The following is a 14,266-nucleotide window of genomic DNA, read 5'->3' as shown; positions in this document are numbered from 1 at the left end:
TTATCTTTTATCTTATCTCATCTCTAAATTTAAATTAATTATATATGGTTCTCATTTAAGTGATAAATAAACAAGCTAGTTCAAATACGATATTTTTATAAGCGCGATTAAAAATTACAAAATTTAAGATAAAAAATAAAGTTTTTTCAATAGATGATGTATTTTATAAAAAGTTTTTTTTATAAAAAGTGGATTCCACTGTAAAAAAAAAAATGTAAAAAATTCACTTTCATATGCATATATAACTTATATTTAACAAAAGAGTTGTATAAAATTTAAACATTTGAAAAAACATAAGACTCCGAAGGTAATGCTAGTCAAAGTGGGGGAGGGGAAAGAAAGATTATTGTTCTATATGACGCGCTGGAACGACGTGTGCTCATGCGTTCTCACGAAGAAAAGAAGATGAGACGTTGGACCAAAAGTTGAAAAGTTGTTTCCAACTTTCCACGATGCTTCGCTTTCATTTGTTTTGTTTTATTTTGCGGTTTTTTGTGGGGTCGGGATGATGAATGTTCCGCAACTGTTTCCTAAGCTTAGCATCTTTTTCGTCATTTTGGTAGGTATTGTAGTACTTAGGCATCACAAAATATTTCCACACGGCGCATAACAGTTTAGACACGCTCAGCCATGTCTGCAAGCAATTCCCAGAAGAGTGTCTGGATGCCTCCTCATGTGGAGCCTCGTGTGAAACTTCGGCTTTTTAGTAGGAGGAAAACCTGCTAATCAAGCTCCTTCAAGAAGAACGGGACCGCACTGCATGCAAGTTGGAGCAACTTCCGGGGTGTATGTTTTGGAAAACTTCAAACACATGTTTAGCACGCCATAGGTGAAGAAGGCAGGCAACCAACCAAAGATGGTGTGGGGGGGAACAAATCAAGACTGTCGCCTCAGTACTTTGACAGACAAGTCAAATTTTGAAGTTCTCTCGTTTGAGAGTACTTTTCTTTCGGAGAGCTTTTGTTCAAGGCATTTTGTCAAGTAAGATGATTTGTGAATAATAATGAGATAATTTTGAGTTAAGTTTTTTATTTTATTTTAAGAAAAGAGAGAGAAAAAGTTGAATAAAATATATTATAAAATTAAAAATATTGTTAGAATATAAATTTTTAATATTATTTTTATTTTAGAATTAAAAAAAGTTGAATTGTTTTTTAATTTTCTTTTTAAAGCTTAAAAAAGATGGAATGATTAGCTTGAAAGTGTTTTATTTTAGTAATGTTTGGGATGAAGATGAGATAGATTAAGATGATTAGTTTAAAAGTGTTTTATTAAAAAATGAGTTTTCTGAGTGGATCCCATATTAGATATACGAATACGGCAGCTGATCATGAATGGATGCCATGCATAAGATTCTTGAACTTCTAGATGAGCAAATTGCACCAGTTTTGACGGGATAACTTGGACTAGTGATGGGCAGCTGAGCAGGTGTTGTTGGAAGTAAAACTTGCTTCCAACATGCTAAAGAAATATGTAAATCACATGGGCAAAAAGAACATTCGGCATGGCTAGGACTATATATATTCAATAACTTTTATACCCAACTATTCAGCTTCTAGATAAGATACATCATACACGTCGTTACACATACTACCCTGGTTTAATTTCTTGCATAAACATGTTGTCTCATCTAAAACATTTCACTCTTGAGGATATTTAGACTCGTATTCATCAGATGATGAGCACGTTAATCTTGAAATAAAAGAGCTTGATTGACATAAAAACAACCACATCTGTCGCTTTCCATCATATATGGTCTTCAAAGGTACTAACCCTTGTAGTCAAAATCGATTGATATCAGCAAAGGGAGTTCTCTGAAGCATAGGTGAGGCTGCCAGATGCGGGATCTTGCTTTCAGTGATGGCCCATTTCAACCCATCCGCTGAAGTATTATTATCTTTGTTTTCGATTTCAAAGATGGGTGTTCTCATCTCCTCAATGGATGCCAAACTTGGCACTGCTATATCACGCTTCTTAGGTGTTGCGCTAGTATGCTCATCGACCTGTTCATGGAAACAAACACCAATAACCAACTTATAAATTCTGCAACAATGTCTCCAGAGCTTGGTATTCATTGTTTTTAAGATCACTAAAATCAAAATCAAGAGTTTGAAGCTATTTTTATACAAAAATGCAGGAACTCAAATCGAAGACCATCCTGTAGCATCCTATCCGTATGTTTGCCTAAAGTGTCTAATTGAAAACCATTTTCACATTTGACTGTCTTCAGCAATACTAGTAATAAAAATAAGTCTTGGGGCAATCAATTACTTCCAAATATTTCAAAATGAAGACAATACCAGTAATAAAAATAAGTCTTGGGGCAATCAATTACTTCCAAATATTTCAAAATCTTGACTACAACTCTTCCAATCGAGTAATGGAGTGGAGAAATGAAGGAATTCTAGGTAAGAGAGCGCACCAAATAATCTTTTACGAGGCACTTTTCTGCTTGGCTACGGATATTTGACATACTTCCACCGTGCTTTTCCTGTGTCAGTTTAAGCTGATCCAAGCACAAGGTTGTCATAGAGTCTATTTCCTTCTTATTTTCACGATCCAGGATCAAAGAATCTGCCCAGTCCACTTAGATTTGAGAAGAGTGCTAAAAGAAAACTAAATCAATATGTAAAAATTTATTACCTTTAACAGCTACAAGAATGTCACAGGCTCTAGCATCAAGATCAGCATTTACTGAGGATGACGCAGACACAAATTCTTCATGTGCAAAATGATTTGCATATATATTTTCCCTATCAAAAAAATAAATTTCACACACAAATGTTATAAGAAAAAACTGAGGGATGAAAAGGAGTAATTTTTAAAAAGCAAGGAGAACAGGGAAGCTTACATTATATTAGACTCAATATCTGAAATACCAATCTTAATAAGACTATTTAAGGACGACTGTGCATTTTCCCACTGCTTCCCAGAATAATCCACTCTATTTGAGCTGCATACCATAAAATATACAATCATATATGAGTAACATAAACGAGGACTATTCACGAAACTAATCAGAATAAAGGATGTTTTAAGTATCAAAAGACAAATCACAGATTTGTACTTCCTTGCCCATGCCAATAAAAAGAAAAAGAAGATAAAAAGACATGGAATCAAATATAATCGTTGAAGGGGGGGGCTTTGTCCATTGGATACCTGAAGTAATTCACCCTCTCAACTCTTTAAGCAGCATTAATAGGAACATGATCGTAGGTGTTTTGAAAGGCAATATAATAATCAATGAAATAAAATTTTGAACTTAACAATATCACATAAAAAATGCTTGTATTGCACTAATTCTGCAAACATCGAACACAATTTTAGTTTAAACCTTGACAGATAATTCCTGACTTTTGTCAACTACTTCATGTCTGTATAATTCCTGGTGTATGGTACTCATACATGCTTCTGAACTTTCCTTTCTTATACATGCAGTGAGGAACCTCTATGATTCATTTAAATTGCGGCTTTGTTCAGAAGCTTGCATATCTGATGGACTCAGAGTCACCCATGTTGACCCCAATGTTTCAAGCATTATATAAATAAATACCAACTTATTGATTTTGATGATAACATAACAAACGAGTTCAAGTATAAATAAGTCTCAAGTTGTTTACATGATGAACGGTTGAAGATAAAAAAACATAAACAAATCAAGCCAATGAACAAGTTTGCCAATGAAGCTCTAAAATATTCTGTATTTATTAATTTGAAAAAGTTTTAAAGCTCAAGAATATTTTTAAAAATTCATGAAATCGATTTGCATCTTTCATATGTGCATTTGAAAAGTGATTAAATAGCTTATTTCAATCTATTTGAGATGTGCAAACAGAAGAAACTTTTGTTTCAATCTATCATATGCGTATAAATAGCTTATTTGAGATCTTCTAGGAGATAACGATTACAAGTTTTACAAGATTCATTCATAAAAAACTCTCACTCTCTCTTTTCTAATATTGAGAGTCTTATCACTTGTTCATTTAGATATAATTTGTGTTGTATTGTTTCATTTACTGATTAAGGAGTGTAATTTGATAACTTACCCACTATCAAATTTTGTATATAAATGTAACAGGGTGTGTATAACCCTTATGAGCGTTGTAGGAGTTCTACACAAGGAAATAACTAAATCACCACTCATAAGGTGATTGTTCTATACAGTGTAAAGGTGTAATATGTTTCAATTTTTATCTGAAAGAGGTTGAATAATTCTATCTCCACTTGAAGTAGGTTGAAATGGTGAATTTGAAAATATTCAAGGGGCAACTTGAGGCAAAGACGTAGGTAGCGGGCCTGAACCTTGATAAAATACTTACTGAGTTTGCATTTCTCTTATCCTCATCACCTGTTCATTTAGTTTGCATTGTATTGTTTCATTCACTTATTGAGGACTGATTTTCAGCTTTTGTTTAACTGTTAAAAGGTGTGTATAATTCTTGTGAGGTAGTATATACAAATTCTTTAAGGCATTATTGCTCAAAGGTATATGATAGATTTCCTTCTCCACCTAAAGAAGATTAAATAGTGAATAAGGCGAAGCAGCAAACCAGAACCTTGATAAAATACTGAGTTTGCATCTCTTTTATTACCCTTGCTCCTTACATTTACTACTGCATAGTATTTTTGGGTCCATATTTTTATCATATTGCGCATTTGATTTATATTTGTGAAATTTTTCAAAAAACGCAATTCACTCCATCTTTGGTTAGTCATCTGGGCAACAACATATAAAAGAAAAGTTTATTTAGTTCAACGAATCCTCTTTCCCTAAACAAAGCACCTAGTTTTTATTGTATACTATTTCCTTTTTATTTTAATTTATTTCCACTTGTTTAGTATGAAGCTTAGAAATTTGAAACAGAAGCCATAAAGATGATTAAAAAAAAAAAAAAAAAAAAACTTACCACTCATAAAGACAATCTTCCATGACAGTCCTAGACTCAGTGGCTGAGAATGTGTCTTCCATGAAATGACTTTCCACCTTTTCCACGTATTCAATCAACTCCTCCTTAGCAACAGTTGAAACTTGCTGCATCTTGGAAATCTCATGCTTCAATCTCGTGTTCTCTTGTATACTTGAGTCCTGGATGTTCCTTGATGCCTTTGAGACCTAATATATATAACATTTAAGTTGTCATGTGTGCAAAACTTGCAAACTGTTCAATGCGACATTAAAAAAACAAAGAGTGACAACCAATCCCACCATATATGTTTTCTTAGATGTCAAGGTTTCTAATATTCTCGCAATTTTCTCCAAAGCCATTTTTTCTTCTCTAGCAGCCTCCTCCTGTTTCACGGCAATAGAACTCTATTAGCCATCACAATAGGTCAGTCATACATGGAGTGCACTCCGGGATTATCTTACCTTAAAATTCTCCTCAAAGTTTATTAATTGGTGGGATCTCTCAACTTGGTTTTCTTCAAGTATTGACATTACTTTAGAAGCACGATTGTGAATGTTATTATAGAAGCTCATGGTTGCCTTTGAAATTACTTGTGCTGAAACCAAACTGCGTTGTAACCCCTATAGTCCATGAAGATCAACATTCTCAGCACATATCATATTTTTAATTATCAAAATAAGTATACTTCAATCAATAAAATAAGATCACACTTATAATCCTACCTCCTCCTGTTGTTGACTGGAGAAAGCCAGCAACTGTTTTTGTTCATCAAGAGAGTTTTGGATGTCACCAATAACCTCCTTGGCCTCCAAAACCAAAGTTATAAGCAACTGTAAAGACAACAAATCTTATTAACTACAGAAGCGCAAAGAAGAGTAAAAGGGGAAAACAAACAATCTTCTTTGCTTCGTACATTCTCAACTGCCATTGCCTGCTTTGAGATTGTAGAATTTATCTGCTCCAGGTCTGAGGAAGCTTTCCTTTGCAGCGTATTGGCAAGCTCCTTCAAGGTTGCTGCTCCTGATGTATAGGTCTCTGTCATTTTCTTAATTCTTAATTCAAGCGCCTGTGTTACCTGGCAATAGTAATAAAATAATGAATTAGATAACTGGTATAAGCAAGACAAGAATAAAGATGAGGTGACTACAATCTTTCCTTACATCACATTTGCTAGCAAGATATGAGCGGACATGTTCTTCCATGCATCTTAAATGCTGCTGTTGTTGAGAAACTGACCCCAGGATGGTCCTGTGCAGGTCTTTTAAGCTCTGATCCAGCTGAGAACCAAAATTCAAAACCATGCTCTGGTTCTCTGCTTCCATCTTGTCTTTCTGTTCTGCAGAATAATACATAAAAATGTAAGTATCACATTGAAGCAATTGCCCATCCAGTTATTGTTTCTTAATAATATATTTCTTACATCATACCCGCATATATTTCCACTAACTATGGAATGCTTAAGTTCACTTATGATCCCAAATCTAGAAAATTCAACTTCTAGAACTAAAAGTCACTAGGGAAAAGATACCTTTAAAGCAATAGATTAACAGGCACTACAAAAGTGGGTCGAAGCAAAAAATAAACATACCTAATTTTGCAAACAGTGAAGATATATCCTCTGTTGCACCCTGCAGATTGGTGCGCAACTCCTTTGCACGTTCAACTAAAGATTTTTCTGTTTATTCATTGATAAATGCATAGAATTTTGTTAATGGAACAGATATATACCGCATGAAGCACAAAAGTTTGCCACTGATCTTTCAGTGGTCTTACCTGAGCATAACAGTTTGGAAATAATAAACTCCTTTTCCTTCAATGTTGTGATGGCTAACAGGTAGTTTTCTTGAAGATCAAGCAATGACTTGTTACTGTTTTCCAGATTTATCTGAGAGATTATAATTTCAATTGGCAAATCAGATAGATGCACCGAGGAAACTAAGAACAAAGAAATAGAAGTTTATATACCTTGCATTCTTTGAGGTCACTTTCCAAATGCAGTTTCTGTTCTTGCTCAGTTAAATAGCGCTCACGAAATGTATCCACTTGCTACAGGAAAGATAAGTCCGTTTACTAATATAATTATAACATCGTATGAGAATGATATAATTAATCAAAGAGCACGCAATTCATACTTTCTCGCTGAGGTTGAGATCATTCTCCAATTGCTCAATCTTCTCATTCTTCGCCTGCAAGTGTTCAAAAAAATCAACTACATAGGATTAAAGAATATGGTTTCCAGATGCAGGCTTCAAGTTTCCTCAACTGTGAATCATAGGATCTTCTAAATCTGTAATTTCAAATTATAGAATACTATATAGACTGCATATCTTAGAGCCAATCAATTAAGGTTTAGACTATCAACTGGATCCTGTTGCTTCCTATTGGTTTCAGATAGTTTTTAAATAAATATCTATATATAACTGAATGGCCACCTTCTTTTCGGCTTCTTCTCGGGCAAACCTTTCATGCGGAATATAAACACCATTCTTTTCCCTTGCTGCTCGAACATCTGAATCAATTTAAAAGATACTATAAGTATGAACCTTTTGTTGCACAAAAGTCTTAAAAACAGTGAATCCTCGGACCTTGTTTCATTCTCTCAATTTCCAAAAACACTTCCTTAAGCAACACAGCCTTGGACATTTTTTGATTGGCCTGAAAAGATGAACTTCATCATCAGCACCAAAACATAAATATATGTCTAGAAAAAGAAAAGTAAAATGGAGGCAAAAGAAGAGCTATAGACCTCGGGCTTGTTTTTTATGTTTTTGGCACGGAAGGCGTAATCTAAAGTGCTTAGAGTTTCTTCCAAACAATGAGCAGATGGAGAAATTGTAGCGATGATGCAAGTTTTTGTTTTGCCCCCTAAGGAGTCTCTTAACAACCTGGTAAGTTTGCTATCCCTGAAAATAAAATTAGGAACATGTGGAAGACGCATTGGAAAAGAGTTATAAGAAACCTAGTACATAAAAAGAATTTCGTAAAATATTAAGACAAACCTGTAAGGTATATGAGCAGAATGTTCCACAAGTGCATTTATAACACGGCCTAGGGTGAGTAAGCTTTTGTTTATCTCCCCTGCTTCTCTTGCCCGACCCTGTAATTAGATCATGACTTGATCAAAATCCGATGGTCACCTCAAAAGGTAGAATTGAAAATTTTAGACACTAAAAATATAATGCTGTGTAGCTTTGGACATACTATTGTATTTTTGAAAAAAATATATAGTAAATAAAGTGTTCGTGAAAAACATATTGTGACGTCCATTATTAAAGTAGGCCATATTTTGAACGATGTTAAGAAAGTTGCTTGCTATTTATACTATTGAAAGACTATGTAAATGATTACTCAGAAATTTTAAGCTTGTTTTCGTCTGGCAAGAGATTATGATTTACATAATTGCAAAGGAGACTATATCAATAATAGATATCACAAGCAATTGATTTCATTGCCAAGTAAAAGTAAAATATTATCATACCTCTCGTGCACCTGAGCGAGATATGTTCTCTGATCCTGCCAAATCAACAAGATTAAGCTTGCCGCATTTAATTAGCTCCTCATCACCAACAGTTGCTTCTTTTACATGGACAGTAATGGTAAAGATGGAATGAGAACGGCTGAAACAAAAAAGAGTAAATTATGGTTTCTTATAAATCCATTTACCCTGGTGGACGAGATAACAAAAGAATAAATTACCTGCTGTGCTTGTTTAACAAGGTGTCTGCAGTACGCCTTTTGGATGCCCCTTGTTCCAAGAGAGTATAAATTTCACTCACACTGTACACGGCTACCTCCTCAAGACCTCTTATAACCACGCACCCCTTTCCATCCTCCATCAGGGAAATCGGTTTCTTTTGTCTATCTTCAGTCGATCTTGAATTGTCTTCGGGAGCCAGTAAATCAGTTATTTCTTCATTGTACAGTTCCAAAAATGTCACCTTCATGCTATAGTCAGCATTCTGTGTCTCCAGCATATCAAAAATTTGACGAACTGCCCTTGGAATAACTCCAGCCTCCGCAGGCAAATCCCCACCCTGTAAATCACAGTAAGAAAAATGGATATGATATTCTGTTAACATTTGAAAATGTCATGGTATTGTTAGATGACTGATTAATCTGTACCTTGTTTCTCATCCCACCCTCCATTGTATATGTTTTTCCAGTGCCAGTCTGCCCATATGCAAAGACAGTGCAGTTGAATCCCTCAAGGACTTCATTAACAATTGGTGAAATTGCCTGGTCATATATAGACCTTTGCTGTGCTTTGGGGCCAAAAACCTAGGATATGTTACAAAACAGCAAAGGAAGTGTATGTTTATAAACAGAAATCATCTGTAAAAACATAGAGGCAAAACAGTTATAAATCATTATAGAGGTAGAAGCATACCTTGTCAAAGGTGAAAACTCTATCTATTTGCTTATTAGCTACGTTTTGCAAAACAGTGACTTCTCTTTTGTGATCATTACATGATATCACCTTCGGCACATTCAACCTTTGCTCATCATCACTTAAAGGCCTGACATTGGAGCAAATGAAATCATTCTAAATTAATTGAAGAATGCATGCTTGTATGCTCGAGTTATCTTAAACTAAAATTTAGAATAGTCAAGGAAACTTATCAAAGGTTATCTAACCAGTTTAATGCTTTTATTTCTAGCTATGCCATCTAGTCCTCAAAAGATGATATACACGATTTCAAACACAGCCAAACTATATATTCTTTGACTTATATCACAGTTCCAAAATCTCAATCTAAGCACAATCCTGCAGCTAGAGAACATCAATGAAACAATGAATCACAAAATTAAATAGATAGTCTCACATGCTAGAAATCATGATTCAACAAAAAGAAATTTCCATGTGCAAAATTATCCTAGTTCATAGCATCATTCACCTAGTAAAAAGCAGTCATTACTAATCTTCAGACTATGACATGCCAATATTCTAAAAACAAAAATTTCAAAACTAATTTCGTTCTCTTCCATTCAAATCACCCACAGAAACACCTGCAAATAATAATCATCATTGAGATGCCTAAAAATTGGTATAGAACCCTATCATCAAAATTTGACCCCTTCAATAGTCAGGCATAGAGGCGAGAGCCGAAAAACATTGAACCGGTCACCTGCATCTTAGCAAAACTTGCACATTGCTCTCTTTATCCCTGTCCTGACGGTTTGAGTTCCATTCTACCATTCTCGGGTCCATACGCCGCCGTTCAGGGTGAGGGGTAAGAAAAGGATGGGGAGACGGTGTCATCCCCGATCCCACTTTCTTAGATTGATCAGGAGTGAGTGACATCTTCAATAATTTGGATCTAAATCATTAGAAAGTAAAATTACCTTAAAAACTTATGATAGAAAAAAGTGAAGCATCTCAATCTCTCACAGAGAAAAGTTCAAAAAATCACTACGATTACAGAAACTCGAAAAAAATATGAATAAAACCACTGAGTCATTTTAATATGAATAATAGATGGGTGACGCCAAAATATAAAACCCTAACCATCCCCTTTGGTGGCTGCGCCTAAGACAACTGCTTGGCTGGTCCATTTGAGAACCTGTTTTTGGGTTTCTTTTTCGTTTTTCTGGCTGGAAAACATGATTTTATTTCCTTTTGATTTATTTTAGCTTTCTCAGAAACCAAACAGAAAGAAATTTTAGAATAGATCTAAGTTACTGAAGGAACTCCACTTACACAGTGTTCCGCCGAGGAAAAAAAATGATTTTGATCAAAACCCCGGACTGCACGGAGAATCTGATGAAAGAGCGAAACGAAAAGAGCTTTCCCAATTCTTGCTTCTCTCTCTCTCTCTCTCTAAGATCGTAAAATTATATTTGTGCCGTTAATCTAGGGCGTTTTCAAAAAAGGCAAAGTGTTTCTTTTGAATCTTCAACGGCTAGTTGGGGTATTTGTAGGGGGGAATAGCCATCCGAGGCACGCCAAGATTCTCTGCATTTTCAAAAAGTGGGCCCGTTGGGCAAACTTTTTCAAATGGGCCGCATAGCCTTTGTAGCCATTGAGGCTGAAAATTTGAAACGGGTTGCGTTAGAAATTTTAAAAATTGTTTGTTTAAATAGCATTTTAAAATTTTTTTAATAGAAAAATTAATTAGTTTGAGTGTTACATGTTAAAATAATTTTTAATCTCAAATAAAATAAAAATATGTTTAAGAAAAAAATTTCAATAGAAAAAAATATCTATATAATTTCAAATAATTATTTTAATTTTTAAAAATATGATTATAATCTTTATAAATTAAATAATCGTAATTTCTATCTTAAAAACTATTTTTAATTTATTTCAAACGTATATAACACGTTTGAAGTGTTTAAACATTTGGTTATCAAATAGTAAATAATTTTAAATAATAGAATTTATTATTTAAGCTATAAATTATATACTATAAAGTTATAAAGTATATTTCTCACCGCAATCTCAAACATGCATATAATAAAAAATAAAAATAAATCTTTTACTGTTATTCTACTGTCTCTGCACTACTTACGTAACATAATTTTATTTAGAAGATAAATTTTTAATTTTGAATATTACAAAATCAAATCTTATTAGTTAAGTGATATGAATGATGTGTTTTACATATTGACTTTTGATTGTTGTGCTACAAGTAGGGTTGTCCAAAAACTTGTTCTTGATTAAAACCTCAATCTCACAAATAAAATATGAAATCGGAAATTTAATTATTAATAATTCGTCATCATTTATTGAAGAAAGATGAACTTAGTTGAACCGTCCTCTAATCATACGTTATTAATTATTATGTTGCACTTGATAGATATAATTAAAGGAATGAGATAACAAGGAAAGTGGGGGGCCATGATGAGACCGAAGAAAGTTGCCAAGTACATGTCCTGTAATTTGAAAGCTTAAAAAAAATAAATAAATAAATAAAAAAAGGTATTTCATTACTACAATTTAATTCTGCACCTAATTCCTTTGTAATTCGGTGATCCAGCCGTCCATTTGATGCAAAATACTACCATTGATTTCATCTTAATAATGCCTAAAATTGTTACAGCTCTTTAATTATCTGTGAAAAAGAAAACTCTAACGCTTCTTTCTTTACTTTATAATTTTACCTTCCCACCAATCAAGAATACATGACAGCTACAAAATAAAATAAAATACATGGCAAGTTCTATCTTCGCACCATATCAAGAATGCTGCTCGACGAGGCTCGAATCATGATGGTTAATTTAAACAATAATTCTATTACCAACTGGATGTGTAGAGCATACTATTCACATCACTCAAATGGTATAATTTGATTTATAAATTTATTTTTCAAATCAAATTATACTATTAATAAAAAATTCGACAAATTAAATCTTGCCATTCAAGTGATGTGGATGATATGCTGTATACACCAACTTGAGAATATGATATGAAAGAGGTTGGAGCAAAGAAGTGCAATATGTCGCTTCTTTCAATATCAAATGATAGATGAAGAGTTTGTTGCGTAACAAGCGCAAGATTTTCAATGATTATAGTAGAAGTTAGATTAGTAGAATAAGATGTCTATCGTTACATCTCCTTGATTTTCATTGTTTTCATGCCTTAGCTGCCTTGCATGAACCTGACTCTTATTTTAAGGCTTCCACTAATTCCTTTGACAGGTTGCAATGAAAGAGGAACTTGATGCATTATCTAAGAATTGTACTTGGGTTAAATTGATTTGCCTCCAGAGAAGTTTGTTGTTGGGTCTAAGTGGATCAACAAAATTAAGACTCGCTCATATGGTATTGTTGATAGATTCAAGGCCGAGTCATAGGAAGCCATAGTAACTTGCTTGAACTTTCTAAGGCTTCGACTCAGACAATAATCACAGGAAATTAAATATGACTAGTCCAAATATTTGATTAGAAGATAAATTCTAAAATTAAATTTATAAATCAAATATTATCATATAAGTGATATAGACGGTGTGTTAGACATATTGATTTGATAATAAAATAACTTTTAAAAAATATTTTTTTTATATAGATCTTAGAATACCTATTTTTTTTACAAAAAATGTGCAGACTTAGATATACAAGTCCAGCACATTTCTTGCCACATATATTTTGGACACCCCTGCTTGTAGCACAGTAGATTTTGTAAAAAAATTTGTGCCACGTGGATTTTGTAGCCATTGCGGTTGAACACACGGTATCGAGGTAATACATCTTTACTTGTGTCCTGTTAAAACTTAAAAAAATAATAACAATATTCTGTGATTGTGGCTTTTGGGTGATTCGAATCGTTTTTTTTTTTTAATATCCGTTCTTTTTCATGACTTGATAGACATCTTTAAGGGTAATATCTTTTTCCCATTTTGTTATTTTTATTATCTTTAAGGATATTATTTTTAAGATATTATTTTTTTAATATCCATTATTTTTATTGGTATTGATTAATTTTTCCTATGGTTTTATAATTTTTATTACGAGAAATGCTACAATCATAAAAAAATCTTATAAAAATAAATTTACAAATTGATATGACTTCATATGATTTGTTAAATATACTTTATAATAAAAGTAAATTTACAATCTAATATGTTACATCAAATCATGCTAGTTTGTAGATTTTTTATTGCTAAAGAATTTCTTTTACTAAATTTAGTACAAATTCAATCATAAGAGATTTCTAGTATCTAATAACAAAAATCACAAAGAAAAATGATAAATCTACTACTATTACACAACTTTTATATAACTATCCAATTAGGCATTAATTTTTTTTTTTTTTTAAATTTACTATTACCTTGAGATTTGATTTGTTTGAATTAAAAATTATTGTTTTATTAAGAAGTTGTGAATTAATTATGAATTGGTTGTAATTGTATCACTTCTCATCTAATAAAAAGTTAAGCTTCCATTTAAAAAGCGATTGAGTTGTAAATTTAAAAAATGAAAAACCGTAAGAGGTATCAAAGGTCCAAGATTCAAGACAATGAATGGATATATGTGGTGTTACAAGGAGGGGCCCTCCAATAAATGAGAAATCGAAAAATTTATGCCTAGTTTGGATAATGAGGTGTATCAGAAAATACCACATTGCTATTTATTATTATTTTTTATCTATTTTTTATTTATATTTAATATTCTATCATTATTTTTTTATTATTATTCATATAATATCTCAAAAAACCTCACTGCTCAAACGCGCAACCTTAATCAATGAGACGTGACCCATTTCTTTAAATAAAGTTGAACTAAGTTCAGCCTTATATATTATTGCTGACTACGCTCCACTACATAGGTATAATTAAAAGGGTGTAGGAACAAGGACAGTGGAGGCATGATTAGATGAAGAAAGTAGCCAAGTGCATATCCTCTAAAATAAAAAGTTATAA

General features: G+C 33.0%; 1 protein-coding gene across 2 annotated transcripts; it reads right to left on the bottom strand.

Moving 5' to 3' along the window:
• Positions 1 to 1,485: 1,485 nt before the first annotated feature.
• Positions 1,486 to 10,801, bottom strand: LOC121266448 (kinesin-like protein KIN-5B). Of its 2 annotated transcripts, none has more exons than XM_041170263.1 (24): positions 10,606 to 10,801; positions 10,034 to 10,225; positions 9,295 to 9,424; positions 9,030 to 9,185; positions 8,604 to 8,941; positions 8,386 to 8,524; positions 7,907 to 8,004; positions 7,654 to 7,810; positions 7,493 to 7,562; positions 7,340 to 7,416; positions 7,040 to 7,093; positions 6,873 to 6,953; positions 6,681 to 6,792; positions 6,496 to 6,582; positions 6,068 to 6,243; positions 5,821 to 5,982; positions 5,630 to 5,737; positions 5,369 to 5,527; positions 5,207 to 5,290; positions 4,908 to 5,113; positions 2,852 to 2,953; positions 2,644 to 2,753; positions 2,423 to 2,574; positions 1,486 to 2,003 (listed from the first exon to the last, which is right to left on the bottom strand). In XM_041170263.1, the coding sequence occupies exons 2-24, from the start codon at positions 10,207 to 10,209 to the stop codon at positions 1,782 to 1,784; spliced, it is 3,156 nt and encodes a 1,051-aa protein (XP_041026197.1). In that variant the 5' UTR covers positions 10,210 to 10,225; positions 10,606 to 10,801; the 3' UTR covers positions 1,486 to 1,781. The 2 variants fall into 2 exon arrangements, with proteins under 2 accessions (XP_041026197.1, XP_041026199.1); XM_041170265.1 differs by having other exon boundaries at positions 10,034 to 10,209.
• Positions 10,802 to 14,266: the final 3,465 nt, after the last annotated feature.

This window comes from Juglans microcarpa x Juglans regia, chromosome 5D (assembly GCF_004785595.1).
Source record: "Juglans microcarpa x Juglans regia isolate MS1-56 chromosome 5D, Jm3101_v1.0, whole genome shotgun sequence".
In the NCBI taxonomy this organism is placed as follows: domain Eukaryota; kingdom Viridiplantae; phylum Streptophyta; class Magnoliopsida; order Fagales; family Juglandaceae; genus Juglans; species Juglans microcarpa x Juglans regia.
This window is presented reverse-complemented; position numbering and strand designations above follow the sequence as displayed.